This window comes from Lepisma saccharinum, chromosome 6 (genome assembly GCF_977018435.1).
Source record: "Lepisma saccharinum chromosome 6, izLepSacc3.1, whole genome shotgun sequence".
Lineage (NCBI taxonomy): Eukaryota > Metazoa > Arthropoda > Insecta > Zygentoma > Lepismatidae > Lepisma > Lepisma saccharinum.
In genome coordinates this window covers 70,441,881-70,468,825 of record NC_139234.1, presented here as the reverse complement: position 1 = coordinate 70,468,825, position 26,945 = coordinate 70,441,881, and the positions used below count along the sequence as shown (strand labels likewise).

Genomic DNA, 26,945 nt, shown 5'->3' with positions numbered 1-26,945 from the left:
TAAAGAGTGTGTTTGAACTTCATGACTACTTGCGTACTACCCATTTGAATGAAGCTGTTGAACAAGTGTACAAACTAACAGAATTGTTCCTCACTGTTCCTGCCTGAAGCTCGTCCGTGGAAAGGTCTTTTCTGCACTGAAGAGGATTCATACATTTCAATGCAGCACACACACTCAGGCAAAGAAATCTGACTTGGGACTGATATCCATTGAAAATGAGCTGCCAAAAACATTGACCAGAAACTCCCGATTCTACGACGACATGATAGAGGTGTTCAGACTAAAGGATCGTCGGATCGAGTTACAGTATAAATGAGAATTTTCATTAAGTAATACATATGCTATTATTGTTAACATAGAGTGTGTGCATTTTGTATTTGAAATTGAGTATGCCCATAAATGACTTAGATTCAAATAGATTCTATTTAGTTAAAATGTTTTTGGGTTTTCTTTATCCAATATTCAGGTCAGGTTTATCTAAGGAAGCCTTACACCTTTCATAGAATCCCGCTACGCCACTGGTACCACATAGTGCGTTATTCCCAATTTCTAAATCACTATCCACCACAGTGGAATTGAACATTTCTCGTGACCAGGAAGGTTCTTTCAAATATAAAAGATAGTGTTACATAGAAAGAGATAGGTAGGTTCCTTTTCTGCATGATAAATTTCAGATCTTTTATCTCACCTGGAAATTAATTTAATAACATTGCCAGATATCGGCACACCTGGTACTGGACCCTGACACGACTAATGTTGCCAGTACACTTCGTAATTAAAAAAAAAAAAAGAATTCTTTTATGAATATGCAATAATTAACATTTCTTTTTACTTTCTATGAATATAATGTATTGTTCTTATATCAATATGAAAAATATCCATTGAGACCATCGACACACAAAAATTATTGCCAGCAACTCCATAGAGTTGTACCTGCTATATTACATGAGTGCAATTTTAGTATCATTTTATAATGTTATTAGTCTTACCTCTATATTATCTCCCAATATTTAATATTTTAATGCATTACAAAATAGTATTTTTACATTGTAACTTTAAAATGTCTTACTGGTGGTGTTTTTATGTATAGACAGTATAACTAATATGACTACACACCTCCCAGCATAAAACTGTAATAGGCTATGGTATCATTTCATTGTATATTACATTATTTTATTTCATTGTATTAGTATATTGTAATGTTGACTGACATGTCCAATATCACAGCATGAAAATAAAAGGTGATTCATGGATGAAATAAATCTAAATGTCTTCTATTCATGTCTTTCTTTCCTTCGTACAATATTTTTTTACAAGCTTTTATTCCATACTGAACCTTCATGCAGAGAATTATTTTCATGTTTAATGTTTATAGAATATCCATATAGATATAGTTAATAACTAATACAAGGTTCATGTCTCTATCGTTTTTTGTACAAAAGTTAAGAACATTCAAAGTATCTGTTCTGTGACTTTTGGGACTTCCTGTATATGCCATATCCATGTTAGAACTGTTAGTGCTAAATTAGAAGAGTTTGAAACAAGGATGTATACTCAGTCCCCTCCTTTTCATCATATTGCTGGATGAAGTCATAAAAGAATGCAACAAAAAAGTCAAAAAGTTACAACTAGGATATAAAAAACATGAGGCCAGCATAACTGTCACATTTTGCATACACAGGCGATATCCGAATTTTAGGAAGCTCTCAACAATATAACATGAAAATCTGGAATAAATAACTCCTAAGATATGGGATGAGAATAAATAACAATAAAACGAAGACCATGACAATAGCAAGAGAAGAGGTAGAGCATAAAATATACCTCGGAAATAAAGGATTAGAACAGGTTAATAGCTTCAAATATCTGGGAACAATACTACAGCAAGATGGTAAAATAGATGATGAAATTAACAGCAGAATACAAGTAGCAGCATGCTTATTTAATGCTTTGAGGAGAAACTTCCTCAATAAAAAGGAAATAACAAAGTCCACAAAACTAGCAGTGTATATAACTATATAGATAGCCACAATTCTGCACAGCTGTGAGTCCTTGACATTGACATTAAACAGGGTTGCCACGTTTCTGAAAAACAGGGAAATGTCAGGGAAGTTGGCTTGTCAGGGGAATTTTGCAGACCATCTGCAATTTACGTGCATTTTGGAGTCTGTAAGAGAAAAAATGCAAAATGGACAAGCAGTTCACTTCCACTTATGGATTCAGTTCTTGTGATTCCGCTTCCAAAAAAGATTCAGTTTAGGAACTTGTTTCTTTTGTTCTTTTGATTCTCAGTCTTGTGCAAAATTAAGGTTCCCTCGAATTTCTGTAATAAATTTTCACTTTTATAACACTAGATATTAGAAAGAATATCAAAGTAAAACTTGCAGTCCAGATATCTGATTGATAACTAAATTACATTCACAATATGATCATAATTATCGGAAAGATTGGTGAAGAGGAGGTTGTCGTCTATTATTTTATAGATCTTAGTCTTGTTGTTGGCATTTCCTATAGAATTCCTATATGCAACAAAAATTTCTCCAGATGCTGTGTACTTATGAACGTAAGCAAAAAAAAGCAGCACTTTTCTACAAAACCATAAATCTGCTAGAAAATGAAAAATTGGGTATAGTTTATGAACTTTTTTTGTTGTATTTATATTGTGGAGATCTGTTACGGTGAAATAATGTACCTCTGTTACATTAGCCCAAAGGCTAGATGCACGTGATTGTAGCACCCAATACATTTGACACCGTTTGTAATACATTTTACTCTTCGAATTTTCACATGTTCTTGTGTGTGTAGAATGAAATTTGTTAAAAGAAAAATGTGAAAGTGAATATTCATAAAAATTAATGGATTATATATTTAATTGAAAAACACAAGGTTCAGAAGTAAAAATCATGATGATAAACATGTCTGGAAATATTTCATTTTTGGTCTGGAAACCCTGGAAATGTCGGGGAATTTCATAATAAAAAATCGTAGCAACCCTGTAAAAACACCAAAGTAAATGCAGACAATGGAAATGAGATTATTGCGTAAGATAGAAGAAGGAAAAGCAAGAAGACATCGAGTGAGAAATCAAACCATAAGAAATTGTTTGAGAGTTTCTCCTTTACTAGAGAAAGTAGAACAGAACCAACTAAGATGGTTTCGTCATGTGAAGAGAATGGCTGGAATCCACATAACCAAAGCAATCAACAAAGTGAAAATGCAGGGGACAAGACCAAGAGGAAGACCTAGAAAAGTGTGGGAAGATGATGTAGAGAGAGCTGTGGAAGTAAGGGGCAGCAACTGGAAAGAAGTACAAGATCTAGTGCAGGACAGGAACAGATGGCAATCTTTATGGTAAACCTCTACACCACAAAGTAGAAGAGGATGGATAAGTAAATAATTAAGTATTATAATGAACAGACAACGAGAACAAAGTATGATACAGATTATTGCAGGAGCCCCATAACTTCAAACTGAAACAGTGTTTTGAAGGAAAATGCCTTGATTGCCCCTCTCTGCTGGAAAAGCCTTGATTGTTCCTCTGCTGGAAAAAGTTCAGCGAATGCCCTTGGAGAATTACCTACCTACCTACGAATTCTACGCACACATTACACGGTTACAAAAAATTATAACAAAAATTAATACCCATGATACCTAATAGTACAATGATTTTCTGTATATTTTACATTGGTTTTATGTTACATTATTATTTTGATATGTTAACGTAATGTCTCATTTACATAGGAGTGGTGTCAACATTTATAATTTGTAATTAACATACACCAATGGTACTTTCGTAAAAAAAAATCTCTTAAATACAGTTTTGCAATGTATATATTTTATTCACACATGTAGAAATAGCAGTGAAGCCTGCTGGCTACCAGTACTCAAAACAGGGTGTGTGGCATTCCATTGCTCTACCAATGAGCAGAGTCTGGCCAAACCTGTATTTCTCGCCAAAATTTCTACATAGTATATGTCCTATGTGTACCAAATGATAAGGTAACTCAATGTCTTGTTTTATAGTTTCTCAGAACTAATTAAATAATTGTTACTACAAAATAATAATAATTATTATTATTATTATGTATAACCAGAACCAGAAATTTAACATCTGATGCTATTATTGCTTTTTTAAGGCTAAGCATGCAATAGAAATAAGTTATCTCAAAACAAACCTGAACAAGTGATAGCAAGGAAGAGGGAGTAAAGTGAAGTGCTCCCCTATGCTTTGCATCATGCCATGAAGGCATGTAGGGGGTTTGGAGTTAGGGTCCCACACTTTCTTGATCACAGCAGAAGGTGTCGGTGATGTGATTAGCACCATGCCCTTGACTGCCTTTACACCCCCCAGAGATTCCTCCAGGTACCCACTTTATACGACGCTAGGTGGCTGCGGAGCAGCTTGAACAGATGAAAAATCCTGCCCAGGATCAAACCCCGTTCTCTTGCATGGCAGTCAGATGACCTAACAACTGAGCTACCATGGGCAAGAAAGGCAGAGCCAAATACAGAGAAGTTTAACCCTTAAACAACGAAGCGTGTTTGCCGGTGAATGCGTAAACTATGGGCAAGTTTTCAGAGCGAAATTTAAACTTCTGCATGCTTTTAAATAATATTTGATATCTCCAGAACTAAGAATGCTTGTTACAAATTATATCTCCTTTTGTTCATAACACACTGGGCTTAAGCATGTGGTAGATCAAACAAATTTTCTGTAATTGGTTAGACGAGGAGAAGCTATTTTTTTTTCAACAAAATTTGAAATTCATCGGATCCCCATGCAAGGACGTAAAGGTACAGAATGGTACCTGCACATTGCCTGATATATTTTCCATTATCGTGGAAAAAATTGCACACTTACTGCTTTCCCTTGGTAAAAGTGTGCTTCCGAACACCAAAATTGAGAAAAGTGTGATATTGTCAAAATCAATGAAAAATAGAGAATAATAATAATTACAACTCCAAGACTCACGCAGAACTCAAGAAATGCATCTTCAACCTTTATTAGAGTCACAATATGTTCTGAAAGTCAGATACTATGAGAAAAAGCTCCATATTCCATTATGGAACAAGCCATAGTTTAAGGATTAAGGATAATGTTAATTACATTTGCTAACTTTCCCCCAATTTACTTTTCTTTAACAACAATGATCAGTAAATAATACACACAGTAAATAGAATAATATACAGGCAAAAATAGTATCGAATAATATATTGGAGTCATTCCATGCCAAATCAACACAGATATGTGCAATTTCCAACCTGACCATCTCCGATTTTCATGAAATTTGGGGAGTTGAAACTATGCATGGAACTTAGTAACTATGAAAATGTTTAGTCTCGTGCATCTTGTAATTGTTAAATTATTCAAGGTCAAAGTTAGCAACAATTGCCCTTTTTGAGCCTACTTAGCTATACTAACTGTGCTGTAACTCCGCCACTATTTCACCTTGAAAGCTCAAGTAAAGCTTATTGTACAGGGAATTGAACAAACTTTCTGTGATATATAACAAGCCTACCTTTCGATAAAAATATAATTTTGTCACGTGACCTTGACCTTTGATCTTGAATATCTCAAAACATGTCATCACCAAAAATCGTGAAAAAAATATATTTGGTCCATCATGTCATACTATAAAGCATATCAAAAAATCATTCCAGGACTGCAATAGGATCAGAAGATACAAAATAATATGTGTAACTATGTGACAGATAAAAGTCCCATTACATGAACTATGCAGAGTCAAAAGTCCTTTAACACCCCCTACAAAATGTAAAGCAGTTATCCTGGTCATGAAAGAAATAAGTTAAGCACAGGGAGATCCCTAGCTGTGTGTGTCACGTGCAGGTCCGGCACATTGTTAACCGCCATATTGAATTCAACGAAAAATTTCAAAGGAAAGGGTGTGAAGTGATATACAAATCAGGCTAGAACTTCATGATAAAATGAAATGGCAAAGGTTTTTCCCAAGTATCTTTAATCAGCAAAAAGTTATTACTGCATGCTTGTAACTATTTTCTCCTTTTCGAGGTGTTAAAAACAAAGTATTAAGAATGCTCCTAACATGTTAGGAACTCGTCGAATTCACGCTGACATCTTGGGAGAGAAAGAAGTATATGCACCATTGCATATGATTTTAATCAGCAACATTCACCAAATACTTGAATAGTGGAGAATATTGGGAAAAGAATCTCAAACAAATACGTGACACTTCCTTTGGAATGAAAAATTCTTCAGTGACGAGGCTAATTTTTATGTTCACGGTAAAGTTAATAAAAATTATATTCAAAACCTGTGATTTGATAATCTACAGTAGACAAATCCCAGCCGAATGGTTGTTGCTGGTAAGCTAATGATGTGGTATAGTGTATGAAGAACGGGAATGGTTGGTCCATATTCAACAACGGAATCTTAAATGCTGAGGGCTTCTTGGATGTGTTAAGTGAACAGGTTTTTCATCCTTGCTTACGGGATATGGCACTTTACCAGAGTTTTGAAACAGGACAGTGTGTGACCACACTATGTGAACATTTTGGCAATTTCTTCATGGTAAATTTCTAGGTAGATTGATGGGCACACGGGGATCTATTAAAAGGCCTGCACATTCCCCAGATCTAACATCTTAGGAGGTCTTTTACCTTCAGAAACATTTGAAGAGAATGGCGCATGCACTTAAAGTCCCTGATATTGACCATCTGAGAGAAGGCATAGTTGCTGCTTGCGACGATGTTGCACCTGCTACATTGCCAAATGTTCTAAGGGAGTGTGAGAGACATCAACGAGTGTGCTCACAGAAATATTGACAACACTATAATGTGCATATATCGTAAGTGAAAGATATGCGTATAACGTTTTGCTGCCTAAAAATAAGTTGAAAAAACCTTCGACACTTCATTTCTCATGAAATTCTAGCCTGATTTGATATATCACATCATCCCCCTTCCTTTGAAATTTTTGCATTGAATTCAATATGGAGGTCAATAATGTGCTGAACCTGCGCTTGACACACACAGCTAGGGATCTCCCTGTGCCTAACCTATTTCTTTCATGACCAGGATAACTCCTTTACATTTTGTAGGGGTGTTAAAGGACTTTTGACTCAGCATAGTTCATGTAATGGGACTTTTATCAGTCACATAGTTACACATATTAATTTGTATCTTCTGATCCCATTGCAGTCCCAGAATGATTTTTTGATATGTTTTATAGTATGGCATGCGGGACCAAATATATTTTTTTCACGATTTTTGGTAATGACATGTTTTGAGAAATTCAAGGTCAAAGGTCAAGGTGACGTGACAAAACTATATTTTTATCCAAAGGTAGGCTTGTTATATATCACTGGAAAGCTTGTTCAATTTCCTGTACAATAAGCTTTATTTGAGCTTCCTAGGTGAAATAGTGGCGGAGTGACAGCACATTTTGTATAGCTAAGCGGGCTCAAAAAGGGCAATTGTTGCTAACTTTTGACCTTGAATAATTTAACAATTACAAGACTAAACATTTTCATAGTTACTAAGTTCCATGCATAGTTTCAACTCCCCAAATTTCATGAAAATCGGAGATGGTCAGGTTGGGGGCTGTGTTGATTTCGCATGGAATGACTCATTGGCGAAAATAGTATCTGCAGTATTATTTTTTATGTAATTTTTAAATCATATAAGATTTTTTATGTACTTTAAGTATCCTACATATTTTCTATGCATATTTTACATTTGAAGTAGGAAACTTTTTTTAACACATAATTACAAGATTACACAAGCAGAGAGTAGGAAGCACTCTTCCAAAATGTAGGATACAATCATTGGAGTATATAATATAGAACCCTAAACTGCCCGTCAAGTTAGCTTTGCAGCAGGTTTTTGCATATGTAGTTCCAAATGTGCACTTAGAATATAGTTCCACTGAGACGGGTTCTATTCCGACACAGTTATTTAATTTGTAATATACAGACAAAATAATACACCCATTAGCAGGTATGGACTTGATTTGTTGCAATCACTGTGCAGACGAACTTGGATCTGCAGATTCACCAACTGAGATGTCTATTGCACAGAAGAAACACTCAAGAGCGAGTCGAGTGACACTGAATACATTGCAGAGTGCATCGAATCAGTGATACCACTATTGTAACCCTATGTTATCGTGATTCATTGCTAATCAGTGGCAAGAATGGCTGAATCGAGGTCTCCTGTTCAGCGCATGGTTTTGCCCGAGTGTTATTTTTAGCATCATCTGAAGGGAAAAGCTCTTCAAAGAAAAGCAAGTTGTTTTAAATGCATATTCCTCCTTATGGCAACAAGACCAAAATAAAACAGGGAGTAATGTGATTTGCTGTCAATGTGCGCACGAACTGTATCTCGGATGTTCAATGATTTGAGGTTTGAGTTTAGGAGGAAGAAACGATTGTTTGTTCTTTGACAACAAAAGAATCCCCACGGTATTAAAATATACCGCCGTGAGAAGAAATATGTTTATTATTTGGATGAGACATGCGTGAACATTGAATCAATCGTGGGAGGATACCACCATGCAAAACCACCGCCATGACTGAAGCAACCGATGGGAAAGGGGGAGGCTTATTGTTTCACCCACTGCAATTAAGGCTTTGTTGAAGATGCATGTTTACTGTTCCATGCAAATAAAGGTAAGGGTGATTATCACCAATAAATGAGCATACCAAGATTTGAATCCTGTTTTAGTGAAGTGTTTAATAAATTGAAACCAAACAGTAATAGTAGCAGACAATGTACTCCATTGTATATATCACCAATAGCAAATCATGCTTTTTTTGGTGGTATAAACTTGAAAAGTTTGTGTGTTTTATAGTAATTGATGTATTGCGAATGAAGCAACCAAGTTTTTCATAAATTTATTCCTTTCTAAACCAGAAATAATAACTTCATTAAATTCAAGAAGAACCTGTCGTTTACTTTTACCTTTGTCTTTTTTGCATGCTCGAAATACACATGCCCTTATGTTTCGAATATATTTCGTGATTTACATCAAGTAATGACACATTCATTACATAATCTATGCACAGAAAATACTTTAAATACAAATACAAAATGAAACAAAATTACATTCCACCTGACATGCATGTGTGGGTTTTGATGTGTTGTGCGGTTGGCAATATTGCAAATTTTCTGTGTCTGCGATGTAAACAGCTTGGCGGGTGAGGCAAGATTCTGAGTTCTCGTACAGATTGCTACATAAAACCTGTTGCAAAGTTAGCTTGACGTGCAGCTTAGCAAATGTTGGAAATAACTTGAAGTTTACACATTTTTGGTTAAAAAATAATCCATTTTTAATGAGCTCTTTATTACATAATTCAAAATCTTACAATCAATAATATTAGATGTATTTTCAACTGAATATATCTAAAAAAACAATATATATTTTTTCAAAATGTCAGTGCAGGTCAAAATATAATTAAAAAATTCTTAACTGCTAACATTTTTGAACTGTACTAAACCAATACCAAACCTTTATCATAATCTTAGAGATTAATAGCCAAATCTTCCAGTTACTGGGACTGACGAGTAAACGAAGCCATAGTCATTTCCTGGAAAAGTATGAGTCTCAACAAGGATGTGGGACTCCAGCTCAGTTACGCCTGAAACCCACTTCTCTGTAATGACCCACAACACCAGTCAATAAGAACAACAGGATCCAGAGAGAACCAATAAGGAGTGTCCAAGCTCTGGCCTACCCTATCATAATCATATATTGACCTTTACACTGGTCTCCAATTCTACATTCTCTGATGCTGAGAGCAATGCATGGGCTCAAAATGTTGGAAGCAAACGCTGACTTAATCTGGCTGGTAACCCAAAAAGACTTGTTCGAATAGCGTCATCAAAAAACCTACAAGGCGTATTCATAAAGTAAGTACCGTTTGCAAATATTGCTGCTGTAGCACTGCAGTGTGAGTTCTCGCTGACTTCCTTCATACATTAGTAAGCCACAAGCATGCGTGGGAGCAGCTCATGCTTTTTCTTCGTAGTTTTCTGAAGGTTTGAGATGTTCAAGAAAATCAAGAAGCCAGCCGACTGTGAAGTCTAGTCTGTGATTCCTTTTTTCAATGCAAGAAACAAAAAACCGGTAGACATTCACCGTCAACTGTGTGAGGTGTATGGAGAGGGTGCAATGAGTGAAGGGATGGAGAGAAAATGGATCCAGATGTTTAAAGAAGGTCGTGAGACAGTCAGTTCACGATGAACCAAGGAGCGGTTGGCCATCTGTTGTGACTGACGATTTGATGCATGCGGTCAACGTGGAAATCCGTGAAAACTGACTCTTCACATTTTTACGTTCCCATGCTTCGTATCTAATGGAACAGTCAGCAATAATTCATACCTTAAAAAGCTTATGTGTACATATACATACATACATGTTGCATTTGTAAAAAGCACGCAGTTGGTGACTGAAAAGCATTACTTGCCTTGTATTTAATTCAGCGTTAATTCGAGCTTTACCACTTGTTGCACAGAACCTCAAAGATGGCCACCTAAAAAGTATATATTTCATACATATAATGTGATTTCAGTCACAGTAATTTACATTAATGCAATAGTTCCAAATTAAGTGGTATTTTTTGAGGGCTCAACACTATTATCGGGGTAATATGCCCCATGAGGAAATACCTTTTCTTGTCCCTCAGTGAAAAAATCTGCGAACCTTCCTGATTTGGGGTGGGGGGGGGGGAATTGCAATTCAATCACAACAGTTGAAAGACATTTCTGTATGCCTTTTGGTAGTAATCCATCATCTTGTATCTTCAACATTTACCTCATTCTGTTAACAGACTCACAGGGTACACATGACATCACCATTCTGCCACAGTACCGATCCTGCCGGACCAATGGCAAAGCTGCATAAGCATATCTTCCAGTTTTTCTTTATATTGATGCCTTATTTGATTTTCTACTATAAATAGTTACATCATAAGTGTGTAAAGTTGTTACATTATTTTCTACTTACCCTGTATATTTCCTAGTTTTTTTTCCTTCTCCAAGTGGAAGACAAATTTCGATTTTTTAAAAATTCCTCCCACATCACCAACATGAGACTAAAACGTAAGAAATGTGTAGGAAAAAGAGGATGTCTGACAACCTTACATACTATTTTCGAAACATAGTTGACACACAATAAAATATATATTTCCATCTAAAATACTTTAAGGCATGATTGTACATGCTTCTTGAGATTCCACATTTGGGAGAATTTCCGCCCACAATTATCACATGAGAGAGGGCGAATTCCTTTATGAAGCTTCAAATGCGTGAACATATTGTATTTACGAGCAAATCTCCTGCCACAGATTTCACATATGTAGGGCTGTTCCCCAGTGTGCACGGTCATGTGAGCTTTCAAAGTTTGTTTATTGGCTGTTTGAGCTCCACATATTTCACACTGAAGCATGTCTTTTTGTTTGTGAGAGCGCCTGTGTGACTTCATTGTGTTTGTCTTGTACATCTTTCCACAAATTTTGCAAGGGTAGAGGGTATTGTCGTGACTTTTAATATGGGTGATGAGTGCCATTTTACCTTTAAAACATTTACCACACATATCACATATATAAGGTCTTTCTGAAGAGTGTATTGTTTTATGTGCAGCTAATTCTCCACTTGAAATCTCCTTCCCACATTCTTCACACTTCACTCTCCTTGCTGGACCTCTGTTCCTGTGATGATGAGAAATATGAACTCTAAGAGTAGCCTTCGTAACAAACATTTTCCCACATTCCTTACATGCAAACTTCTCTTCTCCAATATGAATTCTGATATGATCTTTTAGTTTTTCTCGCTTCTTGAACCCTTTACAACATACTTTACATGTAAACCTTGTAACATCATGCTCCTGCATGTGATTAAAGAATTCTTCTCTTCCCTTCCAGCTCAGATCCTTTCCACAAAATTTGCAATGATTAACTCCCGGGCGGTAGAGGGTAGACTCCAAGCTAGAAAAAAAATTTAATATCAATAGAAAATTAACAATCCCCTAAATCAGTGTTTCTCAACCACCAGGTAGCACTGGCATCAATTATAGCGGACCAGGAGAGGTTCTCCTGAAGTTTGCGACTTGTAACGCGAACTAGAGTTGTTTTCACGTTCAGAAGACACAATGGGCTCTTATGGGCAATGCTTTTCTTATGGGAAATACGAGCGCGCTGTTGTGAAATTTCTGGATTTACAAATTTAGCTTAAGTAAAATCGGTACCTGCAGTTTTGCAGGAAATTTTGTAGAAAATACGATGGTGAACACAAAAAACTGGTAACTTGCTTACATAGTTTTAGATAAATTAAAAACGCAAATTTTCTGTGAAAACACAATTTTTACATTGTTTTCATTCCTAACGTTGAAACATGCCGTAAAATTGAAGCATTCATTATTAAAAAAATTGACACTGTTTTTTAATTGTCATAGGTGATGGTGGTGCTCAGAATTTATCAATACTTTAAAGTATATTCGCATTAAAAAATATTCAAATAAAGTATGTGGAGAATTTTTATATTCGTGCAGTAGAAAATGTCGTCGCTGGCCATTTTTTGTTCTGTAATTCCAAGTAAAAACTTCCAGCGACAAAGTTGTGGACAAAATAATGAAATTATTTTTTATAACCACTCAAAGCTTCCCAGAAATATTACTTCCATGCATTTGGAGTTTCCTTTTAACCCGAACCGCGTGCGAAGTAAGGAGACGTTGTCTGGCCATCTTGAGCCGACTCACCGCAGCATTCCGGCTATCACCACCAAGTTTTCGAGTTGTTATTTTATTTCCATTCAGTAAAAATATGAACTTCATGCAGTTTGTTATAATAGAATTGAAATTACTTAAATTTAATAACTGACAATTATTTCCAATGCGGCTGTTGTGAGCAACATTAGTGCTGTCGCAAATACACGTTCTTTTTGTTTACATTACTGTCGACTTTAATACTGAAATGAAGATCACCTTTCAGTTTCCAACTTACACATAAATTCATAAACATCATATTAACCTTTGAAAGGCTTTCCAACACGTGACAAAATATGGGGCTTCAAGATAGAAATACGACATGCCTTGCTTGAGTCATTCACGTCTTATCAGTTCACGTGGGCCATAACTCATTTGTTTGTTTGGGTTGCAACTTGAATGTAACCCATGTGCCAGGTTCCCCTTATTTGAATGAGAGATCTGCTTTGGTCTGTTTAGACTTTTCCCTCTCTCGAAAAAGTGTTTTCAGTTGTGTGAGCGCTCAGTGATTTTTACTTTTTTAAGTGTCATATTCGTGCATTACACTCGCGTGTGTAGTCATCGCAATGGATCATAGTAAAAAAGGTAACTGTAACGTTCACAGTATAATATTAATATTAATAATTACATATAATTATCATTATATATATACAAAATATGTAACACCTTCATTGTGAAGGAAGGTCATCATTTCCCGGCGACATGAGCTAGCGCTGTATTGGCAACACTGTGCGGTTTCTCCATAAGCGCCGTTGTGTCTTCTGAACGTGAAAACGACTCTAGCAACCACCTGGAAAGATGGTCTTTTGCTCGGGGTTCACAAGCAATAAAGAGGAAATTCTTCCTGTGAGAAATCATAGCTGGCGAGGGAGCGATTATCACCCATGTAGCCTCCAAATTTGAATTACAACTGTCGGACAGTCCTCAACTTATGGACAGAAGGGTGAAGCAACTTGCAGCCCAAGCTGGCAACAACCTAGAGATAGCTTTTTCTTCGAGTTTCCACTGTGATAAAAGAAAATGCTTTTGTGACATTGGTGGTGAGCAATAAAAAAATCTAACCCGGGTGGAGGGAGTTCTTCCCACCTCGAAATTTGAAGGTTGACCACGGTCAATTTAGTTTGCGCAGCAATTTTCATTAACAAATATATTGAAGTGTAAATAATCTGATTAATTGTAATTTTTTGATGTCCAAAATGGATCATGGCAATGAAAATCAGCACTTACCAAATTAATTTAATGATATTAACCAGATCCAACTAAAAGATTCCATTAGATCTAGTCGTTGTCAACTAATTTAAACCAAATTTTATATTTGTCAACAAGCCTAGACAGAATCGGATTAATACTATCTGTGATTATACCATAATTTATTTATTAATATTAAATTTCAAAGGTAAATATTAACTAACATATACACTTTTATAAAAATTAGAAAGCTATTTACGAGTAAAATTGTTGGGATTGGGTCACTGACTTCTAACGAATTCTCATGATAAGCCAGAACAATATTACTTTGTGACACAGAATATTATACACAATGACCTGTTCAGATACATATACTGGAAAATAAATTGTTGGTCTTCTTTACAGAAAATGTTGGCAAGCAGGATGCAACTCGTGATTTCATCAGAGGGTAAAAATGGACTTTGTGCACACTAGTGTGTAGATGATAGCTTCCCATAAAACTATTCTAGTAATAGGTTTCCCATTAATTTAAAACTTGCATGCAGTATATTTTTCACCTGTATATGATGTATGCTTATAATTGAATGTTAAGTGCTTAAAATCTAATATTAAATGGAACAAAAATTATCATCTGAAATCAAGATATAATAAAATTACATAAATCAGTTGAATAGACAATTAACTGACTGATTTGATTTATTTTACTTTGCTTTTCTGCCACTTTTGACTGGTTGCAAAGAAGATGATGAATGGTGAAATTAATGAAAGGACAATCTCAAAGACACATGGACAGCATACAAAACAAGTAAGTCTCTCAGACAATTATACTCGCTGAGAGTCAAGACAACAGAGCCTCATTAGTCTTAGTCCGGTGGAAAAATGGTTGAAATTTGGGTGACTTCCAAAATGGTTACCCTTTACATTCCAGGTGAATAGGCAACATGACTGAGACTATTTCTGCAGGTTTGATGGTGGAGTCACACAATGGTTCAGATCCCACTTTAAAACTGTAGATGCAGTCCCAATTAGCCTTACTGTGCATCAAGTAGACTTAAACATAAACAACTCACAAATGATTTGCCATTTGGATTGTCAAGGGCATTCTGATGCTTAGACTTGATCCACTTTGTTGCCAATTTTTCTGCATTGATGCAATGCACTGGAGATCCGGAAAAGCAGTTTCTTCAGTGTTGCAACTTGTAAATTATTTCTGAAAAAATAAGTTAGCTTCATGGCACTGAACCTACACCTGCCGCAAAATGACTTCGGACCTCATGTGAAATCTGCCATAGTAAGTGGTCTATCACTTTGTAGCCTTGTATCTACTGTTGTTTTGTTTCAAACACGGAATGGTTTCTGCATGAACGTATCTGGCAAGTGTATTACTGCTGATAAGCGAGTTTATTTCATTTTGTATTGTTAGTTGACACAGGAAGGGTGACTTCCTGCTGTAGCGTGTGTGATAAAGTGCTGTGTTTTCGTGTGGTGCACTTTGTGTTGGATATTTTCCTACTGTATTTGTGTTGGATATTTCACTACTGTATTTGTGTTGGATATTTCACTACTGTATTTGTGTTGGATATTTCACTACTGTATTTGTGTTGGATATTTCACTACTGTATTTGTGTTGGATATTTCACTACTGTATTTGTGTTGGATATTTCACTACTGTATTTGTGTTGGATATTTGACTACTGTACAGGTGTATTTGCGATATGCTGGGAAAGTACTGTAGCAGTGTGGAAAAAGCCAGCATTATTGCATGGCGAAGTGAAAATGTCCCGATAAAGACGATTTGTAGACAAACAGCCTCCGACTGTCATTCCAAAGCACAAATTTGGTGGTGGGAGGCAAAGAAAAACCCTCGACCAACAGCATCAGAACTTTAGTGTTCGCACGATCCAGTACTGTTTACAGAAAGACTTGGATTTGCCGTGTCATACTGCTGCTAAGAAGCCACTACTCACTGCCCGCATGAAGAAAGACCGTCTTGCGTTTGCAAAGAAATATGCACACTGGACATCAGCACAGTGGAGGAAAGTCATGTTTTCTGATGAAAGCACATTCCAACTGTTCTGAATGGGAGCTGCTAAGGTTCGACGTCCATCATCTTCAGATCGATATGGCCCAAAATATACGGTTCCGACCATTAGGCACCCCCAGTCTGTAATGGTGTGGGGGTGTATTTCAGGTGAAAAGGGTAGGGCACGTTTATATTTCTTACCGTAAAACGTGACGATGATCACAGACCAATGTATCAACGTTCTTAAGGACCATTTAGTGGATATGCTTCAGATCCACAAGTATGATCTTTTCATGCATGATAACGCTCCTTGACACACAGCTAAGAAGGTAAGGAAATGGCTTTAGGAACAACAGATAAAGATGTTAGAGTGGCCTGGGAATAGCCCCGATCAACCCAATTGAAAATTGTTGGCATCGTATGGAGCAATTCCTGGGAAAGAAGAAGATTCAGAATATACAGACCCTCCAAACAGAACTGAAGAAAATGTGGTGTATTGACATGGACTTAAATTACTACCGAAGTCTTAGTGATTCCATGCCCAAGCTCATCCAAATGGTTCTCAAAAGTAAAGGCAACATGAGTTAGTACTAATGTATGCATTTTTTGCTGAATCTAATAGATTAATACAGTAAAAACTGCATATCCCGGAACCTCTATAAGAAGGAAACCTGTAAATACGGATAAAAAGTCCCCAGAACGGACCATTTTTATAACTGAAAATGACCTGCTCAAGGTGGAAACCTCCTTAACGCGGAAAAGGAACACCATTTAAAGACCAACGAGATGTTTTTATTCTCAGTAAGACGGAAATTTCTTCCTTTATTTTTTTCACTCGCAAGAAAACAATGCAATACTGTAAGTGGAACACGCCTCTGATGCCACTCACTTATCGGTAACATTGCCGATATGAAAGATTGCACTACAATACTCATAGCTGTTACAATTCCGTATCTTTCCTTCATCTCTTACCGTATTTCTCAACCTTTCTTTGTCTATTTCTCCTCTGTTCTTTCGTCATCTATTTTTCTTGTTATCTCTCTTTGTTTCGTTCTTTTTTTCTTCACTTTTATCTCAATCTTTCTTCACATCTCTTATTCCATCTTTCAATCTTTCTCTCTATGCACATCATGCTATGACGCCAGGGGTCCCGGGTTCAAATCCTGGCATGGGCATGGATGTTTGTGAGTGTCCATTTAACTTCGAATTTTGTGCAACTTTTGGCTAATTTGCAAAGATGGGGATGAGTGATGATATGATGAAACTGATGAATGGATTCACCAAGCAATGAAGAAAGTCACCCCAGAAACAGTAAAGAAATGTTTCGTAAAAGCAGGTTTCCCTTGTGAGGACACAACTGTCGAGCATGATCAAGTCGAGGAGAACTTAGGTTGCGTTGCCGACATTTGTAAACAGGCTAATTTATCAATTGCAGCTGAGAACATAATAAATTTCGACAGCAAATTGGCAACAGGACAGGACGTAGAGAAAGCTGTCGATTCATTACATCTGCAGCACATTGAAGAAAAAGACGACAATGTTGTATAAGAGGATGACGGAGGAGAAGAAGATATGACACGCGAATTGAAAATATCCAGTTACAAACATGCACTCTTCAATGTCAACGAACTACAAGAATTTGCTGCTTCTTGCAACGAATCTGAATTGATACAACTCTTGCAAGATGTAGAGAACTATGTACTTGCTCGTGTTGTGAGCAAAACATGTCAACCAACTTTGAAGCAGCTGTGGGGCAAGGATACATAAGTATGAACTGTACATTTTTACAATACTGTAGAAAGTGTACCAACATGTTGTGTAGTTATACAGGATCCGGCAGAGGAGTTAGACAGTTTTGAAATGTGAATAACACACTTAATTTTCAAAGGTACAGAAATGTATTACTACAGAAATACAGGTTATTGTATGCATTTTTATTTACCACGACAGTTCATGTAAAAAAAAAAAAAAATGATGCCTTCAATTTACTTCTATACACATTCGAAGGCCTTTTCCTTTCCTTTTAAATGACCTACGTAAGATCTTGAGTCAGCGCTTTGTCCGTTTGAACAATTGAAATAAATTCAAATCAACAACCAGTGATCCGGTGAGAAGTTGGTGGCCTGCTTAACGGTTGTCAGCTCAGTAAGCATGGAGCCCTGGAATGTGCAACATCGAGCGTTTGGTGTCATCGGCCTGTATTTCTTTGAGATGAAGATGGGGATTGTGTGACGGTGAACTCTGAACGCTATATCGCATTGATGAATACTTTTGTTTTACCAGAACTTTGTCGGATTCGCCGTAGGCATAGGATAAATCAGCAAGACATATGGTTCCAACAAGATGGAGCAACGACTCACACATCTAGATCCTCTATGGCTGTTGTTCGTAAACTTTTCCAGGACATGTCATTTCCCGGTTTGTTGACATACCCTGGCCTCCTCGGTGACCAGACCTTACAATCTGTGATTTTTCTGTGGGGATTCCTCAAATCCAAAGTGTATGTGAATAAACCTTGCACATTAGACGACCTGAATCTTGCAATTAGAGATGAAATTGCAAACATTGATGGTGAAATATTGCAACGTGCCGTCCGCAACTTCTGGGAGAGGTTTCGAATGTGTGTACACGTAAATGGAAGTCACTTGGACATCATTTTTAAGTCGTAAAGAATTGGCATGGCAATTGGCATACAATAACTTACAATGGCATACCATAATCTGTATTTCTGTAGTAATACATTTCTGTACCTTTGAAAATTATGTGTGTTATTCACATTTCAAAACCGTCTAACTCCTCTGCCGGACACTGTATAATTGTAATCTCTGCTATGCTTATTGCGATTGTATCACATTTTTCTTCATGTACGTACATGCATTAGTACTCTACATTATAAGTAATGCAAAATGTAAATCTGTCTTTCCATTATTTCCTGCAGCACTCTATACTGTATTTAAAGTCAACCCTGAATAAGAAGGAAAACTGTTAAGACAGAAAATTTTGCTCGGAACCATCATGTTCCGGGATAGACAGGTTTTACTGTAATAGCTTTTCACATGAATTTTCTGAATTTTTTGTGCTTTTGTTATGAGGTCCGAAGTCATTTTGCGGCACGTGTACATCTACATTCAACTTCGCCTGAATTCACAAGTTCTTTGAGTGAGGTTGAAATGTGTTTTGGATTTCCTGCACATGCTTATACTTTCGCTTTAAAACATTAACATTAATTTTTTCACACAAATGAGGAACTGACATGTCATCATAAACATGTTTACACATCATGTATCTGCATTTAATATGGCTATATCTGAAAAGAAGCCAAATTTGACAAATTATAAAATAGCCCTATGAGCCCCCATTCTGCTTATGCCATTGACTCTGTGTTAAAGCTTTTACCAATTCTTCAAATAGCTTTCAACAAGCACCCGAACAGCATCAAAGACAAATATACCCAACATATATCTGAAACATGGACCAGTTTGTGGAACACCCTCTACAAGTCTCAGAGTTTTTGGCTTTTGAGAAATACCGAATACATGGCATCTAAAAGAGACTGTCAACCTCCCCCCTAAATTGCTTGATGATATAATGTACATTTTTATATGTAGCTATGGACTCTAAAATTAACTGAACTGGAACTCTACAAGTATGATACATTTAATAATACAGATTATATATCTAGTGGGTGCGAAAAACAATTATCCCCAGTTGGTGTGTGTCCTTCATAGAGAGTATTTACACCGTAGTGACAAGCGAGAGGTGATATGTGCCACTTGGAAACGAAACCAATCAGCAGCAACATTTCACACCGTAGAGGCAAGACAGGATGCACAAGCCTGCATTCCATTTCTGAAACCCTCAAGTCACATGTGTCTCCTGTCCCTTCGTGAATTCTCCCATTAATAGAGGGTGAGATGCTTCAAGACACAGAGAAGACATTCTCGTATCTAGGTTCACATCACACTCTGTGGACCAGAGAGACCCAAACACCCTAGGATCTAGATCACTGCAGTCTATCTAACTTAGACAGAGAAGAAATGATAATAGACATCCAGATACAGATATATGAAAATTTTAACATATTAGCTTAAGCAAAACCTGGGACAGTCATGGATTTATATCTGAGGAAAAAAAAAGATTCATTCCAAATCTCTTATTAATTAGGATTAATGGCGATTTAAGATTTCATATCACTGTTAACTGGCATATAGGAACCTACTGTGTGGCAGGTGTTACACCTCAAGAAGTTTTTGTTGTGTTAATATAATCTTGACATGTGCATCTTTAAACATACGGCCATGAAATTAGGCAGGTGGCACAAGTTCGTGCTGTTGCCACGTCGGAGCACAATCCCGTGTATTCAGAGGTTTAAGAGAATGAAATATCCAATTGTAGAGAGTTGTAGAGCTGGTCTTTGTAATCCATGTAATATAAACTGACAGTATTTACTCAGAAGGTCGCGGATGACACAAAAGTGTCTCGGAGGTCGTCTGCCTGATCCCTTCCAGGCGGTGGTGTGTTCTGAAAATTTGACCTTGATTACAGCGACAAATCTTATTTATTGTACGTATTATACATTAATCAGATATAGAAATAAAACACGAATGCAGGCATGCAAGTAAAACAAAAACAGAAGTCCGACAACTTCAAATTTTGCTCCAATTTCTACATATATATGTATACATAAATACATTTTGTGTGTGTGTGTAAGTGTGTGTGTGTGTGTGTGTATTATGGAAAAAATGATTTTACCACCACACCACTGCTTCCAGATCCCCTGGACTTTTTTGTGCAGTATGTCAGTCCAGATATGCCAAAGTCATGAGAATAAGTGAATAGCCAATACCATTGACACTGTAGCCTGAGATTGTGCTACATTGAGTACGGACAGAGTTGGAATACAAATTCAATGTTGTATGTGCCACCACAGGAGCACATGTCAAGACTGGCGGAATGCACACACCAAAGAAAGAAAGATTTTTCAGGTTCTGTATCACCTGAAGCACAGTATGTGCCTGTATGTCAGTTCAAAGTGACATTATTAAATCTTGAAGTTGTAAAGAGCCTTCACAGACCCCATACAATATACTTCTTGCAGTAATATGATGCTTTTGTGTGATAAACATTTTATTAATACAAACTAATGATATGTCACTGGAGAATTCTGAGAAATATTACTTCAGGGTAATGGTGTGCCTGGTATAATTTACTTGACTGCCAGTATGTGTTTTTCTAAGGTAGAACTGCATTTTCAAAATCCATTTTAAGAAAAGAATCGTTAACATGAAATATGTTACTTTGTAATGTTACAAGATTCTTCCTCTAGATAGGCTACATTAAAATTAGAAGATTTTCTATGAATCAGAAAGATAAAACTTCACAAACTGTGAATAAACGAAACCAGGGAGTTATTTTTTAATAACACTATATTTAAGGTAACACTTACCCCAGAGATGACACAGGCTTTGAAGTCTGGGTGTTCATAAGACTGGCAACAGTGGCATCAACCAGTTCCACTTGTACTGGGGGCTGCAAAGTTCTAGTGGCCTTTGCGGACCTAGTCACATGTTTTTGTTGTGGATTTGGGTATGCTGGGTTTTGAGTTGGCTTTGCAATTGGCTTTGAAGTAGATTGAACATTTGGCACCTTCTTTTGAAGTGTTCTACCATGCCGAAGAGAAGGTGACATTACGCTGCAATCAGCTTCAAGAGTACTAGCCTGCTTCAACTGATCATTTCCCTGTAGCACTATGGAATTTGGAACAGAAACGCTTTCACTGGAATTGCTTGGAAGAGATATACCATCAGGTAAAGGGGGCTTCGAGGTAACAACATTTTCCATGTTGGCATTTGCAAAAATATCAAGAAGATTTTCTGCTATTTCTGCTTTTAGTTGGGATATTTGATATGGTACATGTGCATCCGTTATACTTGACTCGCAGAAAATTTCAGAATCTTTTTCTTCTTGTTTGACTTTAACACTCTGTGCACTGTTTCTGCAGATACTATTATCATGTTGAGTGCTGGTGTTTGAGTCAACAGAGGAAAGGCTATTGCACACATCACCTGTGCCACTACTAGCAGCTGATAAAGGTGGAGCATTTTCGCTGCTGGAATCAACAGTGTTGGCAAGTCCCATTCCTACTAACGCTGATGGTTGGGCAGAATTGATATTGTTGGCACATGGAGTGGATTTAACTTCTTTTAGTTGGGATATTTGGAATGGAACCTGTACATCCATTAGGGTGGACTCGCACACAATTTTACAATAAATTTCATCTCTTTCAACTTTGACACTCTGTGCATATTTTCTAATGATTTTATCTTCGTGTTGAATGCTTGAGTGAACATAAGGTAGGCTACTAAAAACAGTACTTGTATCACTACTAGCAGCTGATAAAGGTGGAGCATTTTCACTGCTTGCAAAAACAGTGTTGGCAAGTCCATTTGGCACTAATCCTGATGGTAGAGCAGAATTGAAATTGTTGGCATGTGGAGCGAGTTTAATTTCCGATTTATGAGCATTATCGTCCTCTGTGGGACTGTGAGAACTTGCACATGAAGATTGAATGCTACTTGCCATGTTCTCATTGTTCAAATCATGTTTGACAATATTCATTAGTGATGTTATAGTACCAATTTGAGATTGAAAACTTTGATCTTCTACTGTACTACAAGAGGCACTGTCGTTTGTAATATTTTCTTGCAATGATGGATTAACAGTCTCACATCTCCTTGCCCCATTTTCATTCATATTGTGCTCTCTACCTGTAACTGCAGTGTTCACTAGACAAAGCACTATCACTTATGGCTAATGGATGACATTTGCACTATGCCATCGGAAAGGTCCTAATGGATGATTTGAGTAAAGAACATTTCCATCATTTCTAGGACTGAAAACACACCTTACTTCCACTGTTTTTGAGATAGAATAGCATTTCTTCTATTCAACTAGACAGGAAACTAGTTCTCATCCTGGTTCCTGCGAAGATTTTCTGTCAATACAGTTGGAATCTGGAAAATAAATTGTTTGTAAATCAAAAATCTGACTTGCAAATGGTCAATACACATAGGCTATAACAGTACCAATGCTTAAGACACACAAACGTTCAGAAATCAAAAGATTTCAGTGTTAATGTAACATAAAATTTATCTCAAGTTGTGAAAACTAGAAATTACAAAGACATTGAACCCCTTAGACCACTGTTTGTTCAATTCCATGTGTCCTTGTATAGTACACCATAGACAGCTACAGAGATGCTTGCAATTATCTTTCATGCGTATCGATCGTCTCTGTGGGTATTTATCGAATTGAAAAAAGGGTGATAAATATTTACGCATTTCATGCATTGGAGATGATTTATGGGTTTAATTATGACATTATCCACCAAAAAAATAATTAGTTTTTTAAAAAATACAATGTGTATTGGCAACATTGGCCATGACAGAGGGTAGTACTGGGTATGCCAGACATCTGGTTATGTTATTTAATCAATGTCCAGATGAAATAAAGAGCTGAAAATTATCGTACAAAAGTTAGGCATGTTAGTTAAGTTAAGTCTTTCTGTGCGATAAATTTCAACTCTCTTCTTTCATCTGGTCTTTGATGAAATAACATAGCCAGATATTGGACACAGCTGGTACTGACCTCTGACATGACCAATATTGCCAGTACACCTCATAATTTAAAAACAAAACATATATGTGTGTGGTGTGTGTGTGTGTGAGAGAGAGAGAGAGACAGAGAGAGAATAGTATAGTTGGCTGCACCTTTTGACTCGCTTTGACTCTCTTTGCACCGAAGCGTCTAGTTGGTTGCACGGTGCAACACAGTCGTCTAGTTCGTTGATTTCAAGTCAAGTAGTGTATTTGGTGTCTGCACTACCTTCCGGATCAGTGTAGGTATGGTGTATGGTCACGTGGTGCATGCTAACTAATCAAATGACCATTTAATGCAGCAGATAGGCATTTGTTGAATATTCTGAACTCGAACACCGCCTTCCGTCTAGATGGGGCTAGAGAAAGAAAGAGAGGGGGGAGGGAGGGAAGATGTTTTCATGAATATGTCATAACTAACGCCATAAATCATCAGTAATGCATAACGAATTATTGCAAACAACTTCATAACTGTCTTTTATTCATGTTTCTTTGTAAATTGTACAACAATTTTTATACACCTTAGTAACTTTTTCCTTATACTGAATGTTCCTGTAGAAAATCTTCTATTTTTTTTATTTTTAAAAAATATCCACACAGATAAAGTTAATACCCAGTGCAAGGTACATGTTTCGAACACATTTTTGTAGAAAAGTTATGTACGTTCAGTCTCGGTTATGTGACTTTTGGGATATACTTTATTTTATAACACATTCAATATATGTACACATTAATACAATCAAAACAATACAAAACTCTCCATTTTCTCCTGGTTGTATGGAGGGTTACCAGCACCAAAACTCTCCCATCTGGAAATATCCGCAAAATATGCTGAGGGTAATGATACCTTATGTGACTGTTACGAGGGCTGTTTGGAAAGTTCTAAGAATCGGGTATAAAGAAACACAATATCAGAGTGATTGAGGTTTTATTTTTCAACATAATCTCCTCGAAGGTTAATGCACTTCTGCCAATGGCCTTCCAATGCCTTGACACTAGCAGAATATGTGGATTCGACCAGGTCTGCAAAATAGCCTGTCACTGTGGCGATGACTTCTTCATTGGATTGAAATTTCTTACCACCCAAGAATTTCTGAATGATCAGGAGAGGATGGGGGGGGGAGGTAGCATTTTGAAGCGAAGTTAGTCAAGTTTCCGGCCTGTGACTATGGCCAAATGTGCGGGCACATTGTCCTGGTGGAACAGCACTTTCTCTTTCTTCATGTGAGGCCTCTTCTCTTGGATTGCTGGACGATGAGGTTGCTATAGTAGTCTCCGGTGATGGTCTTGCCTTTTTCCAGGAAGTGTATCAAGATGACTCCTTTCGACACGACACAACACAACTTCCGAGGGAGGATTATACTGGCGTCAGTCTGCAACGTCAACAGAAAGGGAAAGAAAGTGAAGGCAGGGAGAGAGAGAAAAAAAAAAACAGACTGTAGTGTAAGACTGTTACGGATTCCGTTCACCGGGAAAGACAAGCACTGATGCCGGGCCACTTGCTGCCGAGTCTCGTAGCGAATGTCAGGGAATGCTCTGTACTTTCATGCGGATTAGATTTCCTTTGAGCTCATTTTTGTGCAGTATGTCACGGCTGATTGCTGGAGCCATCAACAGTCTTCTAGACAGGCCCGTAGTCAGACAGGGGCCAGGGCGGCTCAGCCCCACCTGGCATCGTCGACAGCCCCCCCTGCATTGTCGTTAGTACCCAATCATTAGGTAAAACTATTTTATAATTTGTTTGTAGTGATAAGTGAAAATGTAGACAGCGAATATTATGTGGTCATAACTTGATGAAAGAACAAATTCACAGAACGAACATCAGCTATCACATTCCTTCATCTTGTTCATGAACTGAAGTCTAAGTAGCGAAAAGTATAGCGTGTCTACAAATGACTGAAAGTGGTTTCATGATGTTACTGTACATGTATTATTGAAAGTATCACGAAGTAACTTTGCAGTTTTGCAGAGAAACTCAACAAGCTTTGTGACACGTTACAAGTTATGGGAGTTTTCTGTTCGCCTTGGTGCCGTTGAGAATATTCGTGACTTTCCGGAACTCAATGCTGCACTCTCAAAATTTATAGTTTACGGCCACTTCTTCTCCAGCGAACAACCATTACAGAATACGGGTATCTTGACATGTTAGAAAATTGGCTCATGTCACAGTTCGAGACAGACAGTGAGAACTTTATCCACCAGTTGGATTGTGCTCCGTCCCAGTTCCATCACGATGTCCACAAAATCTTAACCACCATAGTATCAAACTATGGGTTGGTCATTGTGGAAATGATGATCAACAACTGCTGTCATTGTCTTACGGTAACTTTTTATGTGTGTGGGGTTATGTGAAGGATCTAGTGTTTGAGCCTCCATTACCGAGTGATCTAGCAGAACTGCGGGTTCGTATCATCAGTGCTTTTGATCGAATTGATAGGTACATGATTCATCGCATTTGGGAATAACTAGATTATAAAGTTTATGTCTGCAGAATCACGAACAGGGGGCATTTCGAACACTTGTAATGTGTCACAAAAATTGTTGAGTTTCTCTACAAAACTGTAAAGTTACTTCATAATATGTTCAATAATTCACGTACAGTAACATTGTGAAACTACTTGAATCATTTGTAGACACCCTGTATTTAGTAGGTTGTATAGAGTTTAGAAAGTTGCATAGCAGGGCCGTAGCCAGGCTGAGCTCTTCCTTGACATTAGGTAAAATTATTTGTTTGCAGTAAAGAGTGAAAATGTAGACAGCAGATATTATTTTGCTCACAGCTTGGTGAAGGATAAATTCACAGAACATAAACTTCATGTTCTTTATGAGCTGAAGTCGAAGTAGCGGCAAGTGTTTAGAAGATGCTCTAGACTATAGAATGTTCTTGCACAGAGGAGCTTCTTTATCCGTACATTTGCTGCCCCTGTTGCGGTCTCCCGTTTAGACAGAAATCTGTGACTTTGACGTCATTATCCACATTCCTTCCATATCAGCATCAAAGGTCAACACAACAGTTCCTAAGTTTTGGGAACGAAGGGAAGGTGAGTTTTATTCCATCAGCTGGGGGTGGAATATACGGTAGGCACTATGATTGAATATTGTGCATTTTTTTGTATGATATAAATATCTGTATCAAAAAATGTAGCGTGTAGTATGTAATAAGGGATGATGTCAATAGCAATTAACACTTCAAGAGATGTTTTAGAAGATACCAAAAAGAAATGTACTATTTGTGTGATATTTCTATTTTTTTTATTAACTTAATGACCCCCCCCACACACACACACAAATAATTTACCTTCATTTAACACTGAACTTTTGAAAAATGGACTTGGTTTAC

At 37.1% G+C, this 26,945-nt stretch overlaps 1 protein-coding gene across 4 annotated transcripts in view; it reads right to left on the bottom strand.

Moving 5' to 3' along the window:
* Positions 1-11,141: 11,141 nt before the first annotated feature.
* LOC145988856 (uncharacterized) overlaps positions 11,142-26,945 on the bottom strand; it is an 81,127-nt gene continuing 65,323 nt past the window's right edge. For all 4 annotated transcript variants that reach the window (XM_083124100.1, XM_083124098.1, XM_083124097.1 and 1 more), the window contains exons 2-3: positions 21,397-22,963; positions 11,142-11,963 (exon numbers count right to left, since the gene is read on the bottom strand). In XM_083124100.1, the coding sequence (XP_082980226.1) occupies positions 11,171-11,963; positions 21,397-22,703 (2,100 nt within the window). In that variant the 5' untranslated portion in view covers positions 22,704-22,963 and the 3' untranslated portion in view covers positions 11,142-11,170. The remainder of the gene's footprint in view (positions 11,964-21,396; positions 22,964-26,945) is intronic.